Below are 14831 nucleotides of genomic sequence, written 5' to 3'. Positions count from 1 at the left end.
TGGAGGCAAGGCGAGGCAATGGGTCCTCTGAAAAACTGTGTGTGTGTGTGTGTGTGTGTGTGTGTGTGTGTGTGTCCATTTTTAAGGCAAATAGCAACACATGGGTAAACACCACACTCACTTGTGCCCTTTTCCCCTAATTTTTCCCTATTTTCCCACCTCTTCCCCTCAGTCCCAGGGCAAGTCAGGGCAAGTCAAGGCAAGGCAAGGCAAGGCAAGGCAAGGCAATGGGTCTGCTGTAAAGCTGGGGGTGTGTCCATTTTTAAGGCAAATGGCACTTTGGGTAAATGCCACACTTACTTCTGCCCTTTTCCCCCTCATTTTTTCCATATTTTTCCCCCTTCCCCTTAGTCTCTGGGCAGGTCAAGGCAGGCCAAGGCAATGGTTCTGCTGTAATGCTGGAGGTGTGTCCCTTTTTAAGGCAAATAACAACACTTTGGGTAAACACAACACTCCCTTTTGTCTTTTTCCCCCCCTCATTTTTTCCATATTTTTCCCCCTTCCTCTCAGCCCAGAACAGGCCAAGGCAATAGCTCTGCCGTAAAGCTGGGTGTGTATCTATTTTTAAGGCAAATAGCAACACTTTCGCCCTTTTTCCCTCGTTTTTCCCAGTTATCCCGCCCCTTCCCCTCCCGTCCCCGGCCGAAAGGAGGCAGCCGGAAACATGGCGGCAAAGCGGCGCCTCGGCGAGGCTGAGGACTACATTTCCCAGCACACAACGCGCAGGGCAGAAACGCATTCCTCCCTTTGGGAATGCCGGGAAATGTAGTCCTCCCTCCACCCCTACTCTCTCGCCCTTCCATTGGTCCGAAGGCACGTCGATCACGGGCGGTGGGCGGGGCCCGGCCCCTGCGCGGCCGTTCCTACTGGTGGGAGCGCGCGCGGTGGGAGGGGGGGTTTGAAAAAAAACAACCCGCCCCCCGTCGCGCGCCGCGCGCTGATTGGCTGAGCCGCCGTTTGGCGCCAGCTTCGGAGAGGCCGACGGGTACCGGCTGGGGTCAAAGCGCTGCGGCGGCCGCGCTGACGGGAGCGCTTCGCTGTCTTCTCCTCTGCCCGGTCCCGTTCCCGGTCCAGCTCCTATGGATCTCGCGCCCGCCGCTCTCCACCGCCGCCGCCGCCTCTCGCTCGCCTCGCCGACGTCCCCCGCCTCGCCCGCCGTGGTCAAGGCGCTCTTCCAGGACGAGCTTTCGCCCGTCTCCGACCTCCGCCTCAGCATGGAGCAGCTTGGGCGCGGGTGAGTCGGGGCAGGGGGGGGCCCTCTGAGGGCAGGCCCTGGGAACCCCCCCTTTTTATCATGAGAACCCCTCCAAAAAAAAAAAAAAGGGAGGCTCGAGGGTTCATCTCCCCCCTTCTTCCTTCTATACTAAGGCACCCCCTTTCCCCCCGCCCGTCCGGGGCCTTTTCTCCCCCCCTTCCAGGGCCTTTTCTCCCCCTCCTGGACCCGAAGCGAGGCCGGGGGGGGCTCCCCCCCATGTAAAAAAAAAGCTCAAGGCCTCCAGGAGTCGTTTTCCTTCGGTTCCGTTCTCTCCCCCGCACTGGAGCCTTGTGGAGCTTCCCGCCTCCCGGTCCTTTGCTCCCCCCAAACCCTCAGGGGTGGCTCTGAACACCCCCTCCCAACTCCCAAACCCTCAGGGGTGTCTTTACACCCAGAGCCCCAAGGATGTCTTTTATAACCCCCCTCTCTCTCAAACTCTCCCGATGTCTTTTACCTTTGCTCGGCCCCCTCTTCCAAAAAAACCCCAAACCCAAACCCCTTTCGGGGATGTCCTTTACCCCCCAAATCCCAACTGCAAGGCCTCGAGGAATTGGAATTCATCTCCTTCCCTCTCCTTCCAAGAACAAGGCCTCGGGGAGCTCATCCGCCCTCCCCCCCCCCAAAAATAAAAAAAGTGAGGCCTCGTGGATTTCTCCTTCTTTTCCTTCCCCACCCCGAATCGAGGCCTTGGGGGTCTCTTCATTCCCTTCTCCCTCCAGAAATGAGACACTGAGGGCCTTATCCTGCTTCCTCTCCTTCCAAACGCCCCCACGGCCCAAACCCGAGGCCTCCAGCCCCTCTTTTCCCAACCCTCCCCCCAAAAAAGGGGACCTGGAGGAGCTGTTTGTCCCCACCCCCCACCCGTGACTCCTCGAGAGGTTTTATCCCCCCCACCAGGAAAACTTCCATGATTCCCTAAACACCCCCCTCCCCATGCCCGATGCCTCCACCTCCCCCATCCCCCGTGGATCCAGTGCCCTGGGCCACCTTCCCCCTCCCGTGTCCCACCCTGGCCCTGCTCTGGGCGTCCACCTCCCTCCCGAGCCCCTCCCTGGGCTTCCCCTTCTCCCACCAACACCTTTGTGCCCACTTGTCGTGCCTTCCCTGCACCATCTCAGCTCTGTCCTTCCTCCCTCACCCTGTTCCCACACCTTCCTCCTCCTCTTGTACTCCCAGAGCTCCAGCCATGCAGTTGCTCCATCCAATTTTGCTCTTTCTGATCTCCTTTAATCCCGTTATTCCCCCAGTTTCCCTCCCGAGTGGCTCCTGTTTTGCCCTGGCCCACTCTGGTCTTGGTGACCCTCCTGGTTTTGTGTTTGTTGCTCTTCCATTATTCTGGTTTTCTGCAATCACCTGCTTTAGGATCCTTCCCTCCTTCAGATTCCTGGGATTCCTGCAGACCATTGGCAGTGCCCTCCATGTAAATTATTCAAGTAGCTTTTCTTTATTTATATCCATATGGTTTTCTTATCTCCCAGCGCTGAGCTTTAGTGGATACAACAAAATGTGGGAGTCAACTCCTTGTAAAAATGGGTTTGAATTAGAAGTTTGGCATTTTTTCCTGTGCAAGATCCAAATTAAAGGAGTGGCTGCCAGAGAGAGGGTTGCACTTCCAGCTGGGCTCTGATAGAACTCCCTGGAGTGTGGTTTGGGAGGTGCTAATGCGATTCCAGGCACCAAGAACCAGAAGTTTCGTGGCCAAGTCTGTGATTCTGAGGTATCAAAACCTTCCTCTGTGAGGGCACAGGCTCTAAAAGAACGTTTTGAACCCCCCAGAGCTGATGTGAACGGAGAAATGTTTGGTGTGAGGAGACCAGGAAGGCAACCAGGATAACTGCTGTGTTAAATGACACTTCCCCTGCCTCAGAAGCCAGATTTCCAATATTTTCAAACCCAAACCATGAAGCTTCAGGCCCTGTGGGTGTTGGATCTGATCCCGTGGTGATACTGTCCCTGTTCTCAGCAGCACCCAGAGCACAGGACAGTGCTCTGCAGGTTTTCCAAGTGGGAATCCCCTCACCTGGCTGATGATAAAGGTTCCAGGTGATGATCACCAGGCTGTATTTGTTGCCTCACAGAGCTTTTAAGCCAAATCCCAAACTTCCCTTTACAGGCAGCGGGAAAACACGGAGCAAGACCTGGGGAACAAGAATGGATTGCAGAGATCTTCATCCTCAGAATCCACAGACTCAGGTATGGCCTTCCCAGTTAATAATTAACAATTAAGGAGTGAAAAGCAGCTGCCAGGGTTTGGATAGAGAGCCTTCCCTGCCTGCAGTCCCACCGTTCCTGGGGTGGCTCGTGGATGTTGGTGTGGAAAACAGGGAGAAGGTGTTGGGATCCCATCTCTCCTGTGGAGCTCCTGCCCTTTGGGGGGTGATGAAGGCGAGTCCCCACCATCTGTTTTCTCTCTCTAAACCCAAACTGGGCCAGCCTGCCCCAGTCGAGTGGGTTTGCCTTGTGGTTTGGGGCTGTGGGTTTGTTGTTTTTTTTTTTTTGTTACCAAGAGCTGGTTGTTTATCTGAAACACTTCGGCTCTGATGCTTGCCTAGAGAGATTTCCTTTGTTTCAGGTGAGAAGCTTTATCAGTAAAAACGAAACAAGCTCTTACCCCGTAACTTGCAGACACAGAGAAGCTCTGGCACCTCATTGCTCCAGCTCAGGGAAATCAGCGTTTCCACCTGAATTTACGCCCCACTTTGAAGGCACTTTTAGCCTAGAAATGAACTTTATGAGCTTCTGAAACAAAAGTCCAGCTCACAAAGCTCAGAGCAGGATAGAACAACCAGCCTTGTTAAATCCTCCCTCTCTCCAGCTCCTCAGGAATCTGTGTCTGAGTAACTTTGCAGCTCCACAGCATTTTAGTACAGACAAATGCAATGTTCTGCTTGGCCTGTGCTTATGAAGTGCTCCCTGTTCTTTCCAGTACATTAGGAAGGGCCTTTTGACTACTTATCTTTTTGGAATAAGCCCAAAATTTCTTCCTGGGAAGAGGTATAACTAAAAACATGGTTTAGAGAAAAAAAAACAACCAACCTAAAGGACTAAACTGTTTGTTTATTAAGGTGTGGGGGAGAGAATAAGCCAAGAGTATTCCATGTGACAGTCTAGGCAGGGCTAGGGGGGCTTTTTTTTAATTACTCCTGGTTTTCCCCGAGCACTTGATTATCCATATCCGTGTCCAAATCCAGCCTTAGGGAGTGTCTGTAACCCTGACCTGGAGGGGAGGCTGCACGTGGGACTTTCCACGGGAGTTCCCCGGGTCTCTCGGTGGCAATCTGTCACAGTGTCCAGCAATCCATGTGTCCTGGGGACTGACCACCAGGAATTCTGTGTGTCCCCTGCAGGTTTGGCTTTGGATTCACCCGGCCCTGCGACCTCTGGCGACCCCGTGGAGGACACGTATGTAACCACATGTTAGACCCGACTTGGGCGCGCTGGATCAGCAACAAACGGGGCTTGATGAGGCCCTGGCGAGGCTTTGCCTTTGCTGGCACATGTGGGCTCTTCCCTGATGAGCTGGAGGTGCTGGGAACGGTCCTGCCCGTGTCCCAGGGCACCGAGGTGTTGGCTCTGAGCTAAGGTGTGGTACCACACACCTCACCAGGAGCCTGAGGCTGCACCAAGTTGCAGTTTATAGCACTTAAATTGTGCTTTTCTGTGCCTTAACTGGTCACAGAATCCCAGAATCATTTAAGTTGGAGAAAACCTCTAAGATCATCAAGTCCAACCTTTGACCCGTCACCACCTTGTCAGGTAGAACTGATGCCAGCAGTTACCCTGAGCTTTGAGCTTGCCACTCCCAACTGGATTATTTCTTCCCCCTAATCTATTCCCAGGGCTGGGGACAGATGCCCTTGGTCCCTGATTTACCATGCCTTTCCTCCTTCAGCCTCACTTCTTGTCTGAACAGTGCTGGAAAGAATTTAGGGGAAGGAGGGGAGAAGGAGTCTTTGAGTGTTTCAAAAATCAGGATGGGATAGCCTGGCTATAAATAGGGTTTGGGAGAGACAAGTGTCATTAAGAAGCAGGTTGCCCAAAGCAGCTGTGGCTGCCCCACCCCTGGAAGTGTCCAAGGCCAGGTTGGATGGGGCTTGGAGCAACCTGGGCTGGTGGAAGGTGTCCCTGCCCATGGCAAGGGGTGGGAATGGATGCTCCTTAAGATCCCTTCAAACCCAAACCATCCTGGGATTCTGTGTTGGCTTGTGCTTGGCATAACCCCTAAATATAGGGCTGACTTTTAATGTGCATCTCTCTTGCTTTTAGGTTTGAGAAAGCAATTCTCAAATCCAGCAGACTGAAGTGAGTACAATTCTATTTTAAACTCTTAGTGTCTGCTGTAGCTTATGGAGTTGGGGGGGGTGAGTTTTAGTCATGTCTTTTAAAACAAAATGTTGAAATAAATCTCTGTTCTTTCTCCCTGCAGCCTTCGAATACCTTTCAGGAGAATACACTCCCTGCCAGTAAGTGAGAGTGGTGCTGATGGTCTGCAAATGCTAAAGGATTTAGCATGTTCCTAGTTGAATACATTGCCTAACTTGCTAATTTTCTGGCTGCTTAATGCAAGCTGTCAGAATTGCAGCTTGTACATTCTAAATCTCACTCAAGTCCCCGTGAAATCTCCGTGGTGTGGCTCCATCACTGCTGCAGTGGAAGCATTTTGGTACCTGTGCTGAGGTGTCAGCAAAGTTTCCTGCACAAATTCATAGTCAGAGACTTTACAGTCTTTATTAACCCCTTGTGTGCTTAAAAATGTGCTTTTTGCACAGTACTGAACTGGCATTTTTGTGTGGTCATTGTAGCAAAATCTGCTGGGATCCAGCCCTGCCCTGAAGAGAAGCCATTCAGATTCTCTGGACAGTGATGCTTTCCAGCCACTGGCACAAGATGAAAATAAGGAAAATGTAAGTGATTAGAGATTAATAAAAGTTGGGAAGACTTTGAATGTGCAGCTCCACCACTAACCCTGACTCCTTTCTGGCTGGGGCAAGGGAGGAGGTGTTCTCTCTGCTTGCTCTAGAGAATTCCAAGGGCTGCCTCCAGGAAGCTGTTTAGGTGGATCAACCCCTCTCATCCCACTGCTGCCATGGATTCCTCGTGGAATCAATGTCCTTTGGCTGCTGGGAATCCCGTGGGTGGGACTCTGACAGGCCTGCAGGAGAGGACACAGCCTTGGCTGCCTTCAAAAATGATGTATTTTGCAGAGAAGCTGACTGACAGGGATAGAAAAGCCTTCAGCCTGTGGGTGATGTCAGGAACATAAATTTTGGATTATGTTAAATGAAACACTTGTAACATCTTTCATTTGCAAACATTCACCTTCAGACTGTTCCTGTTGGCAGCAGGGAGCTTAAATCCAAAATGTCAGGTAGTTTTAAAAAAGCCCTGTAGGGATAAAATGATCCAAGCAACCCACACAGTTTGTCATTCTGGTAAAATGTTTGTTTTCTTCCTTTTTAATTCAGGAATCATTTGAGTTTAAGAAGCCAACCAAACCAGCTTCTCGTTGCTTCCGTGATGGAAGGGCTGGAGCGAGGCAGAATTCATCTCCAGCTCAGATTGTAAGTTCTTTTAAACTAATTCTCACCTAATTCCTTGCTGCCCACTCTCTGGGAGGAAGACAAATTGTGTCAGGGTTCAAGGGCAGTACTGTCAGTCACCACTGCTCAGGTGCCAAATAGAAAGACTTATTTATCTGCCAGATAAGAAAATTTTTCTCACCTTTGGCTCCTGAAATGGTCAGAAATTTGAAATGTGGATTGTTCTGGGGAGGATGAGTCAGTGCAGAGCTGAGGTTCTGCTGCAGTAATCGAAGGGAGTGTGGGCACTGATGTGGAATTGGAATTGATTTCACTGTCACTTATGTTGAGGCTGATGCATTTGGAACAACAACCCCAGCTGTGCAGAAAAAGCCTGATTTTGTGTCCAGATGTGACACCCAGGGAGAAAATGTTGCCTTATTTGTGTCCTGTTGCCTTATTTGTGTCCTGTTGCTTAGAAAAAGCAACTGAAAAGCCATGATGGGTCCTTGCACAGAAACAGGGTGGGGGGCCAAGTCTTACCTCCACTCCTTGAGTCTGGCACCCCTCATCCTGCCAAGTCCTCTCTGTCCTGTTTGCTCCACATGAAGGAATAACCTCGGTGTTCCCTGCGGTGCAGGAAGGTCGTGGCATCAGCTCTGGGAAGAGAAGGAATGTCGTTAAAATTAGAACTGTCTCCTCTCAGATTCCCATGGATGAAACACCCTCGGGTGAGCAGGAGAACTACAGGCCAGCCTTCCTGCAGCAGCATTCCCTGACCTCGGAAAGCGAGGATGACGACGGCTTCCTGGAGCTGCTGGATGACCAGGATCTGAAGGTATGTGCAAAGGGAATGGGGTGGAGATCCCAAATACGGTCCTACCTGATGCTGCTACGTGTGTCTGTGGTGCAGGTGTGTTCTGGCAGAAGTCAGTGTGCTCAGTCAAACTGCAATAAGTTTAGGGAATCGTGGAATCCCGGAGTGGTTTGGGTTGGAAGGAACCTCAAAGACCATCCAGTTCCAGCCCCCTGCCATGTGCAGGGACACCTCCCACTAGGAGATGAGGTATCATCATCTTTTTCAACTCACACTGTGGTATCCCTGTCTTATCCCTGCTCTTTCCTGGTGCAGACAGTGGGATTTGTCTGGTGTGTGAACGAGGAAGCTATTTTTAGCTGGAGAACTGCATTACGAGAGAGAATTATTGGAACAGTTGGCATTTTCCTTTAGAAACTTGCTGGAAAACTCGGAGGTGGTGTTTGCTTTGCAGCCACTTAAATAGAGAACTGTTTCCAACTGAATTGGAGACGCTTAAAGCTCTGGAGGATCATCACTGTTGATGCATCAATGAGCTGCTATAACTCCAGCGTGTCTCAGCTCGGGTCTGTTGTTTCGTCGAGCATTGGCCTGATAAGGGAGTTAAATTCCTAAAGGTGCCCTGGCAGCTGAACCCAGCTGGAATGTTTGCCCCAGCTGTGCAGGAGCTGTGTGTACAGCCTGTGGGGCAGTAGGTGGGATGACCCTCCTTTCTTTCCCCCTCAGAACGACGAGGAGGTGCCGTCGGACGTGGCGAGTCTCTGGACGGCGCCGCTGGTCATGAGGAGAGCGGACAATCGGGTGAGTGTTCCCAGCACACAGACTGGCCTGTGTCCTGGCACTTCCACTGCCCAGACAAGCGATCCCACTGTCTCCTGGATCCCTAAGGACAACAACAAAACAAGCTGTGGCATGACCCCCTGCAGTATTCCCTTATCTCTGAAACTGTTTGCCTGGAAGACTTTGTCAGTCTGGAACACTTGTAGGCATTACATTTCTTTTTACACTTCACAAGCTGTGAGAAAATCTTGACTTCCCTTATCAGAATCTTGTTGGCATATCTGGAATTCGCCCTGCACAGGCTCACCTGGAATGCTGATCCCCTGATAAGGGACTGGGAAGGGAGTTTAGACTCCAGTAAGAAGCTCCTTGATCTGCTGATAGATTGGCTGCTAATTGGTGCAGAGCACTTGATGTTGATTGGGGTGCTCCAAGCTCCCCCAGTCCCCCCAGTAGCAAGTGTTACTGGAAATGCAAAGCCTGAATAATTCCAATTACCATCCCACAGTTGCTGTGCAGTGGTGGTGTCTTAAACGAGGTAAAATCCGTAACAGTCTGTAATCCTGAGGCTTGTTGATTTTCCAAGCCAAACCTCTGCTGGAGAACTCAACTGCTCTCCTTCCTCGCAGGCCAAACGGTGCCGCTTGTTTGGCTCTTCATCCGTGTCCAGCATTGCAGGAAGAACCACCCAGAAGAGGATGGAGAGATCCCAGGAAGACAGTTCCCCAGGGAAAAGCAAGAAGAGGAAAAGCCTGCCTGGAACTTCCGAGGACCCAACGGTTGGTGACTCAGCATCCAGTTTGCAAGGGAGAACTGACTGGGGGGGTCTGGTATTGGTGCCTGGGTTATGAAGGTCAACGGGAGCTTTTTTTGGCTGAAAAGTGAGATTTGGGGGAGCTGGGGCAGCACTTGCAGATCCTGAGCCTGAGCTTTGCCCTAGAACAGCAGGGAAGCTGAGGAGTGGGAATTCAGAGCTCTGGAGTCAAGTCTGAGTTCTGTGTTATGGGAAATAGGGAATGGGATGTGTCTGCTGGCAGTGCTGATCTCTGCCCTGTGTCCTCCAGAGTGTGAAACTGGTGAGGACCCAACCCTCCCCAGCAGAGATCGAGAGCATTTTGGACAGTGACCAGAGAGACCTGATTGGGGACTTCTCCAAGGTAATTCCAGGGATTCCATGGCCGGGGGTGTGCTGGAGTGTTCCAATGGCCTCTCCCAGTGGGGATGGCTCAAACCAGCCCAGTAAAGCCCCTCCCTTTGCAGAGGCTTTTCTGCTGCTACATAAATCTTGCATGGTTGGACTTGAAGGTTGGGCTTGATGATCTTGGAGGTCTTCTCCAACCTTAACCATTCTATGGTCCTCAGACAACTAGGAGAGGCTGTTGGTGAGAAGGGACAGGTTAGACACAAAGTGATTAATCTGTGGTTAAAGACCTACAAAATCCCTCTGGTGCAGGAGCCAAAAATTAAATTCTGTCCCTGACTTTAGAATTCTTGGTCTTAACTCCTGAAGAGATTCTTGTCATCAAAGTATCTGTCAGAGAATGAACTGCTGAATGCTGTGACTCACATCTGGATTCTCTCCATCCTCTCTGTCTTAGAGTTATTTACTTGACACTGTTGATGGGAAACATCAGGATTTAAAATACATCGACTCAGAAATGGTGAGTGCTCCAAGGAGAGGCAGGAAAATCCTTTACTGGGGTTTAGGGGACAACACAAAAGCATCTTGAAACTACTGACCTCTGTTTTTTTGTGTTTTTTTTTTTTTTTTTTTCTCAGATTGTGTCTGTGCTGACTGGGAAGTTTGAGAGCTTCATCAAGCAATGTGTGATAATGGACTGCAGATACCCCTACGAGTACGAAGGAGGGCACATCAAGGTATGTTGACCCTGTAAGAGCAACCCAGAGGGGTCTGTAGTTGCAGTATGGGGTCACTTGGCCCCACGTGGGGCTGGCTTTTATCCAAGGCCATGTGGATATGTTATTCCTGAGGTGCCCCACTGGGACCCTGTCCCACCCACCCACTGCCTGGATCTTGGACACTGAGCTCACACTTGGTTCATAAAGTGCCTTTTCCCCTCAGAGGGGAGTGTTCTGCCCTCCTTAAGCACAGGAGGGGGCCTGTGTGGCCCTCAGGGGGATGGTTCCAGAGGAAGGATGTAAGACACTCAGTGTGCAAGATCCTGGTATCCAGGGAAGCTAAAATTGGAATATTAAAACTTAATTTAAATCACAGACTTCAAAGAACAGAGGGCTGTGCAAAACATAACCAGGAACAGATCACCCAGAGAGGATGTGGCCTTAGAGCCCCCCCTTCCAGGGCCTAAAGGGGCTCCAGGAGAGCTGGAGAGGGACTGGGGACAAGGGATGGAGGGACAGGACACAGGGAATGGCTTCTCACTGCCAGAGGGCAGGGTTAGATGGGATATTGGGAAAGAATTCCTCCCTGTGAGGGTGGAGAGGCCCTGGCACAGGTTGCCCAGAGAAACTGTGGCTGCCCCTGGATCCCTGGAAGTGTCCAAAGCCCAGTTGGAGCAACCTGGGCTAGTGGGAGGTGTTCCTGCCCATGGCAGGGGTGGAATGGGATGATCCTGAAGGTCCCTTCAGACCCAAACCATTCTGGGATTCTGTAACTGATCCTGGACGTTGCTGCTTGATCAAAGACCATCCCAAATACATGAGGTGGGGAGGGAAATCCCAGGAGCCACAGCCTGCAGGTGCTGAATTGTCCATCTGAACCAGGTCGTGGTCACTCAGTGCCAGTCCCAGGCTCTGTGGTGTGCTGGTGGGGTTTGGAGCTGGGTTTGGAGAGGGCTCCTCCAGCAAACCAAGGGGAGGAAACTGCCCTCAAGGGAGCGGGATAAGTTTGTTCAGTTCCCCCTGCCCTCACAGGGTGCCATAAACCTCCACATGGAAGAGGACGTGGAGAACTACCTGCTGAAGCAGCCGATCGAGCCGGCGGAGAACAAGCGGGTCATCGTGGTGTTCTACTGCGAGTTCTCCTCGGAGCGGGGCCCTCGGATGTGAGTGCTCAGCCCCTGGAGAAGGACCTGCTGCAGTGCTGGGAGGGGAGCTGTGGGGGTGGCACCCCCAGGACATGGGGATTGTCACCTGGCGGGGCTGTGGCACAGCCCGTGGTGGGCTCGGCTGGAGCGCCGGTGTGTTCGGAGGGAAAGGGAAAACCCGGTTCACTGTGGCTGTGTGGGTCCTCAGCCCCTTCCTGACAGGCAGCAGCAGACCCCTGTGGTCCCAGGGACGGGGAGTCTGGGGTGAGAGCTGGCTTTGGGGGTTGTTTGTGGAATGCACGGTTCACCGGGATCTCTCGTGCTGCAGGTGCCGGTTCGTGCGGGAGCAGGACAGGCTGAGCAACGAGTACCCCAGCCTGCACTACCCAGAGCTCTACGTGCTCAAGGGGGGCTACAAGGATTTCTTCTCGAGATGCAGGGTAAGGAACTTCCTCCCAGACTGTGGATTCCCCATCCCTGGAAGTGTTCAGGGCTTGGAGCAGCCCAATCTAGTGGAAGGTGTCCCAGCCCCTGGCAGGGGGTGGAACAAGATCTTGAAGGTCCTTTCCAACCCATGATTGTTCTTTGATCTCCTTCACACTCAGGAGAAGTGGTAGATAAGTGTTATTGATTTGTTCATGCTCAGACTTGTCATTGGGGCCGAGTGGCTTGGCTGGGGTGGCTTCTCTGCTCTCTCTGTGCTCTGTTCCCAGAGCAGCTCAGGTTTGGCTCTCTGAGCCTGTTCCTTCCCTCAGAGCTGTTTTCCTGCCATAGCTGAAAGGTTTTTCCACTTGTCTCAGAGGCAAAATATAAAAGTGGTTTCTGCCCTTGTAGAACAAACTGTCACTGAGGGAAGGGACTGAAGGCTGCTCAGCTTGCCCAGAGCAGGGGAGAAGACAAGGCTTGACAGCAATTGCTGGATAACAAATGGAAACCTCAGGTCTCCTGCAGTCCTGAAACAGCAAAATTGGAAACCTGAGCTTGGAGTTTACAATCTCTAATTCAGAAAAGGAAACTAAGAACACCCCACAGCTCTTCCCAGCACTTTGAGGGTGGGATTTCTCCTACCACTTGGCTTTTGCTCCTGCAGCATTTCCATGGCTGGACTCTCTCCAGTGCTCCTGGGGTCTGTCCTGCTGCTCTGGCACAAACAGGCCATGGCCTGACTGTCACCTCAGTCCCTCACACTTCAGAGTATCCCTTAGATTGCCTTCCTGGTGCGTTTTCAGGGAGATGGGAGATACCTGGCCTGTCTGTGGCCAGTTGGATGGGGTTGCCAGCTCCTCCCTGCTGGGTTGTTGGGCCCTGTGGGAGATGCTGGTGCTGGTGGCACCGAGTGCTGCCCAGGTGTTTAGCCCTCCCTGCGATCTGCTGGCTCCCCGGGGGTGATGGACACGTGGGATTTGGGTTGTCCCTGTCCCGGGGAGGGGTGGCAGAGGCCTCAAGGTGGCAGCACGGAACAGCCGACGGGGCTCCGCGATCCAGAGGCACGGGGATCCTTCCAGTCCCTGCCTCCCGGGGTGAACACCACACAGCTGGCGTGGTGGTGCCTGCCAGAGCATTTGGGATGAGAGCCCTGTGCCCAGGGTTTGGTAGCTGTAATCTGAATATCCCTGGGCTCTGAGCGTGGAGCTCCCATGTGGAGCGGGGGGTCCGTCCCTCTTCGTTCCAAGGGTGGTTGTTGCAGTGGCTGCTGCCAGGCTCTGTCAGTGGGATCCTCAGCCCTGTGACACCGAGGTGACAGCAGCTCCTCTCTCCCCAGAGCTTCTGTGAGCCCGAGAGCTACCGCCCGATGCACCACAAGGACTTTAAGGAGGACCTGAAGCGGTTCCGCACCAAGAGCCGGACCTGGGCTGGGGAGAAGAGCAAGAGGGAGATGTACAGTCGCCTGAAGAAGCTCTGAGGGCTGCGGGGACCCAGCACGGACTGTCCAGCGTGGGGGGCCTGTCCTGCCTCTCTCCTCCTCTGTTTGCTCCCTGGGAACTCCTGGAACTCGGGGCTTCGGGCCCGGATCCGGCCGGGAGCTGCCTTTGGTTATTTTTGTTACATTGCTTCCTGAAAAATGGCTTCTTGTGTTCTGTGCCACCCCCAGAGCGCCCGGGGAGGGGTGGGGAGAGACCCGTGGGGCAGCAGTGTTGAGGGTGTTTTAGTGCCTGTTATTTTTTTAAATGCTCGATTTTATTTAAATACAGTCAAATGAAGCCAATACTGCGGTTGTTGGATCATCTGGGTTCTACTCAGACCTGGTTTCTGCCCCAGGGCATCCTGCTGGTGGAGGGGTGGGGGTTAATTATTGTACTCAGCTGCAGCTTTGGTTCCGTGTAGTGTTTGTGGTGAAGGAAAATGGGAAATGTCCCGTTACAGCCCGAGGTTCCCACCTCTAGGCCTTTGAAAGCCCATCTAAGGGGAATTGCTTGTTCATAAATATCATGTTCACCTCGTTTACTTCAAATTGTTTTATTTCATAGTCTCTCTGTGTAGTTTTAGAGGAGTTGGTGTTTTAAAGGAGGGAGAATTTCTGGGGGTCAGCAGTGGGGTGAAAAGCTGTTGATTTGCTGTCGCCGCTGCCTCCGAGGGTGTGAGTTGTTATCCTGAAACATTCCCAGAACAGAGAGTGAGGAATCCTGGGAGGCTGCTCCTACACCCAGGGGTGACTGTGGCCACTTCTCCCTCTGCCAGGAAAGGGCAGGAAGTAAATTAATCCTTGAAGGAAGAGGAACTTCCTCGGCAGCGTTGGGCCCTACAGCTGCGGAAGTTCTGCTGTGCCAGCCCCAAAACTGCTTGGCTGCTGATTTTTGGGGTCCCATCAGCCCCAACTCTCCAGTCCTGCAGCAGCCCAGGGATTTTGGGGTGTGATGGAGCTGGAGCTCATCTTCCTCACACACCAACTTCCTGGAGAAACTGGTGCTCCTTGGGAGCACCACGTGCCTGGGAAGCTCCCAGCCCTCCTCTCGTGTCCTGTTTGTATCCGTGTCAAAAAAGTATTGAAATGGAGGTGCCTTATGTGGAGTTCTAACTTGATTTTCTTTGAAAGTCTGTTTCTTAAAACGTTGTTTGTTAATCCTCTTGAGAAGCAAAAGGGTAGACTTGGAGTTTTTTCTCGTTTAAAAAAAAAATAAATCGGAATTTGCTGTTTTCCCTCAAAGCTGAAGCCCTCGAAGGGGGAGATGAGGAAATGCTAAATCAGAAATGGTGGTTACAAAATTTCTCCCTTTGGGAAATTTGGGAGGGCTGAACTCCTGAGTGGGGGATGTGGGGTGGGAGGAGGCCACGGGCAGTGACCTGAGTGACCCAACCTGCTCTTTGGTCAAGCCCAGGGGGTAAATCATCAGTTCCACACGAGGGCTGGGCAGGATCTCTTGGTACAACTCCATGATCCAACAGTTTCTCCACGTGAGAGTTTAACTCCTCAGAAAAAGCGGATGGAGGCTTGCTGGGGTCATGATGCTCATTTC

At 52.3% G+C, this 14831-nt stretch overlaps 1 protein-coding gene across 2 annotated transcripts; it reads left to right on the top strand.

Moving 5' to 3' along the window:
• The first annotated feature begins 988 nt into the window (after positions 1-988).
• CDC25A (cell division cycle 25A) lies at positions 989-14498 on the top strand. Of its 2 annotated transcripts, XM_017836840.1 has the most exons (17): positions 989-1234; positions 3369-3448; positions 4603-4657; positions 5522-5557; positions 5682-5718; positions 6058-6159; positions 6721-6816; positions 7481-7612; positions 7688-7840; positions 8318-8392; positions 9001-9150; positions 9436-9528; positions 9970-10032; positions 10151-10249; positions 11264-11394; positions 11705-11816; positions 13139-14498. In XM_017836840.1, the coding sequence occupies exons 1-17, from the start codon at positions 1080-1082 to the stop codon at positions 13277-13279; spliced, it is 1710 nt and encodes a 569-aa protein (XP_017692329.1). In that variant the 5' UTR covers positions 989-1079; the 3' UTR covers positions 13280-14498. The 2 variants fall into 2 exon arrangements, with proteins under 2 accessions (XP_017692329.1, XP_017692331.1); XM_017836842.1 differs by lacking the exon at positions 7688-7840 and having other exon boundaries at positions 990-1234.
• The last annotated feature ends 333 nt before the right edge of the window (positions 14499-14831 follow it).

Source organism: Lepidothrix coronata, unplaced genomic scaffold (assembly GCF_001604755.1).
Source record: "Lepidothrix coronata isolate B3197 unplaced genomic scaffold, Lepidothrix_coronata-1.0 Scaffold285, whole genome shotgun sequence".
Classification (NCBI taxonomy): Eukaryota; Metazoa; Chordata; class Aves; order Passeriformes; family Pipridae; genus Lepidothrix; species Lepidothrix coronata.
The sequence above is the reverse complement of the archived record's forward strand: the minus strand, read 5'-3'. Positions and strand labels throughout refer to the sequence as shown.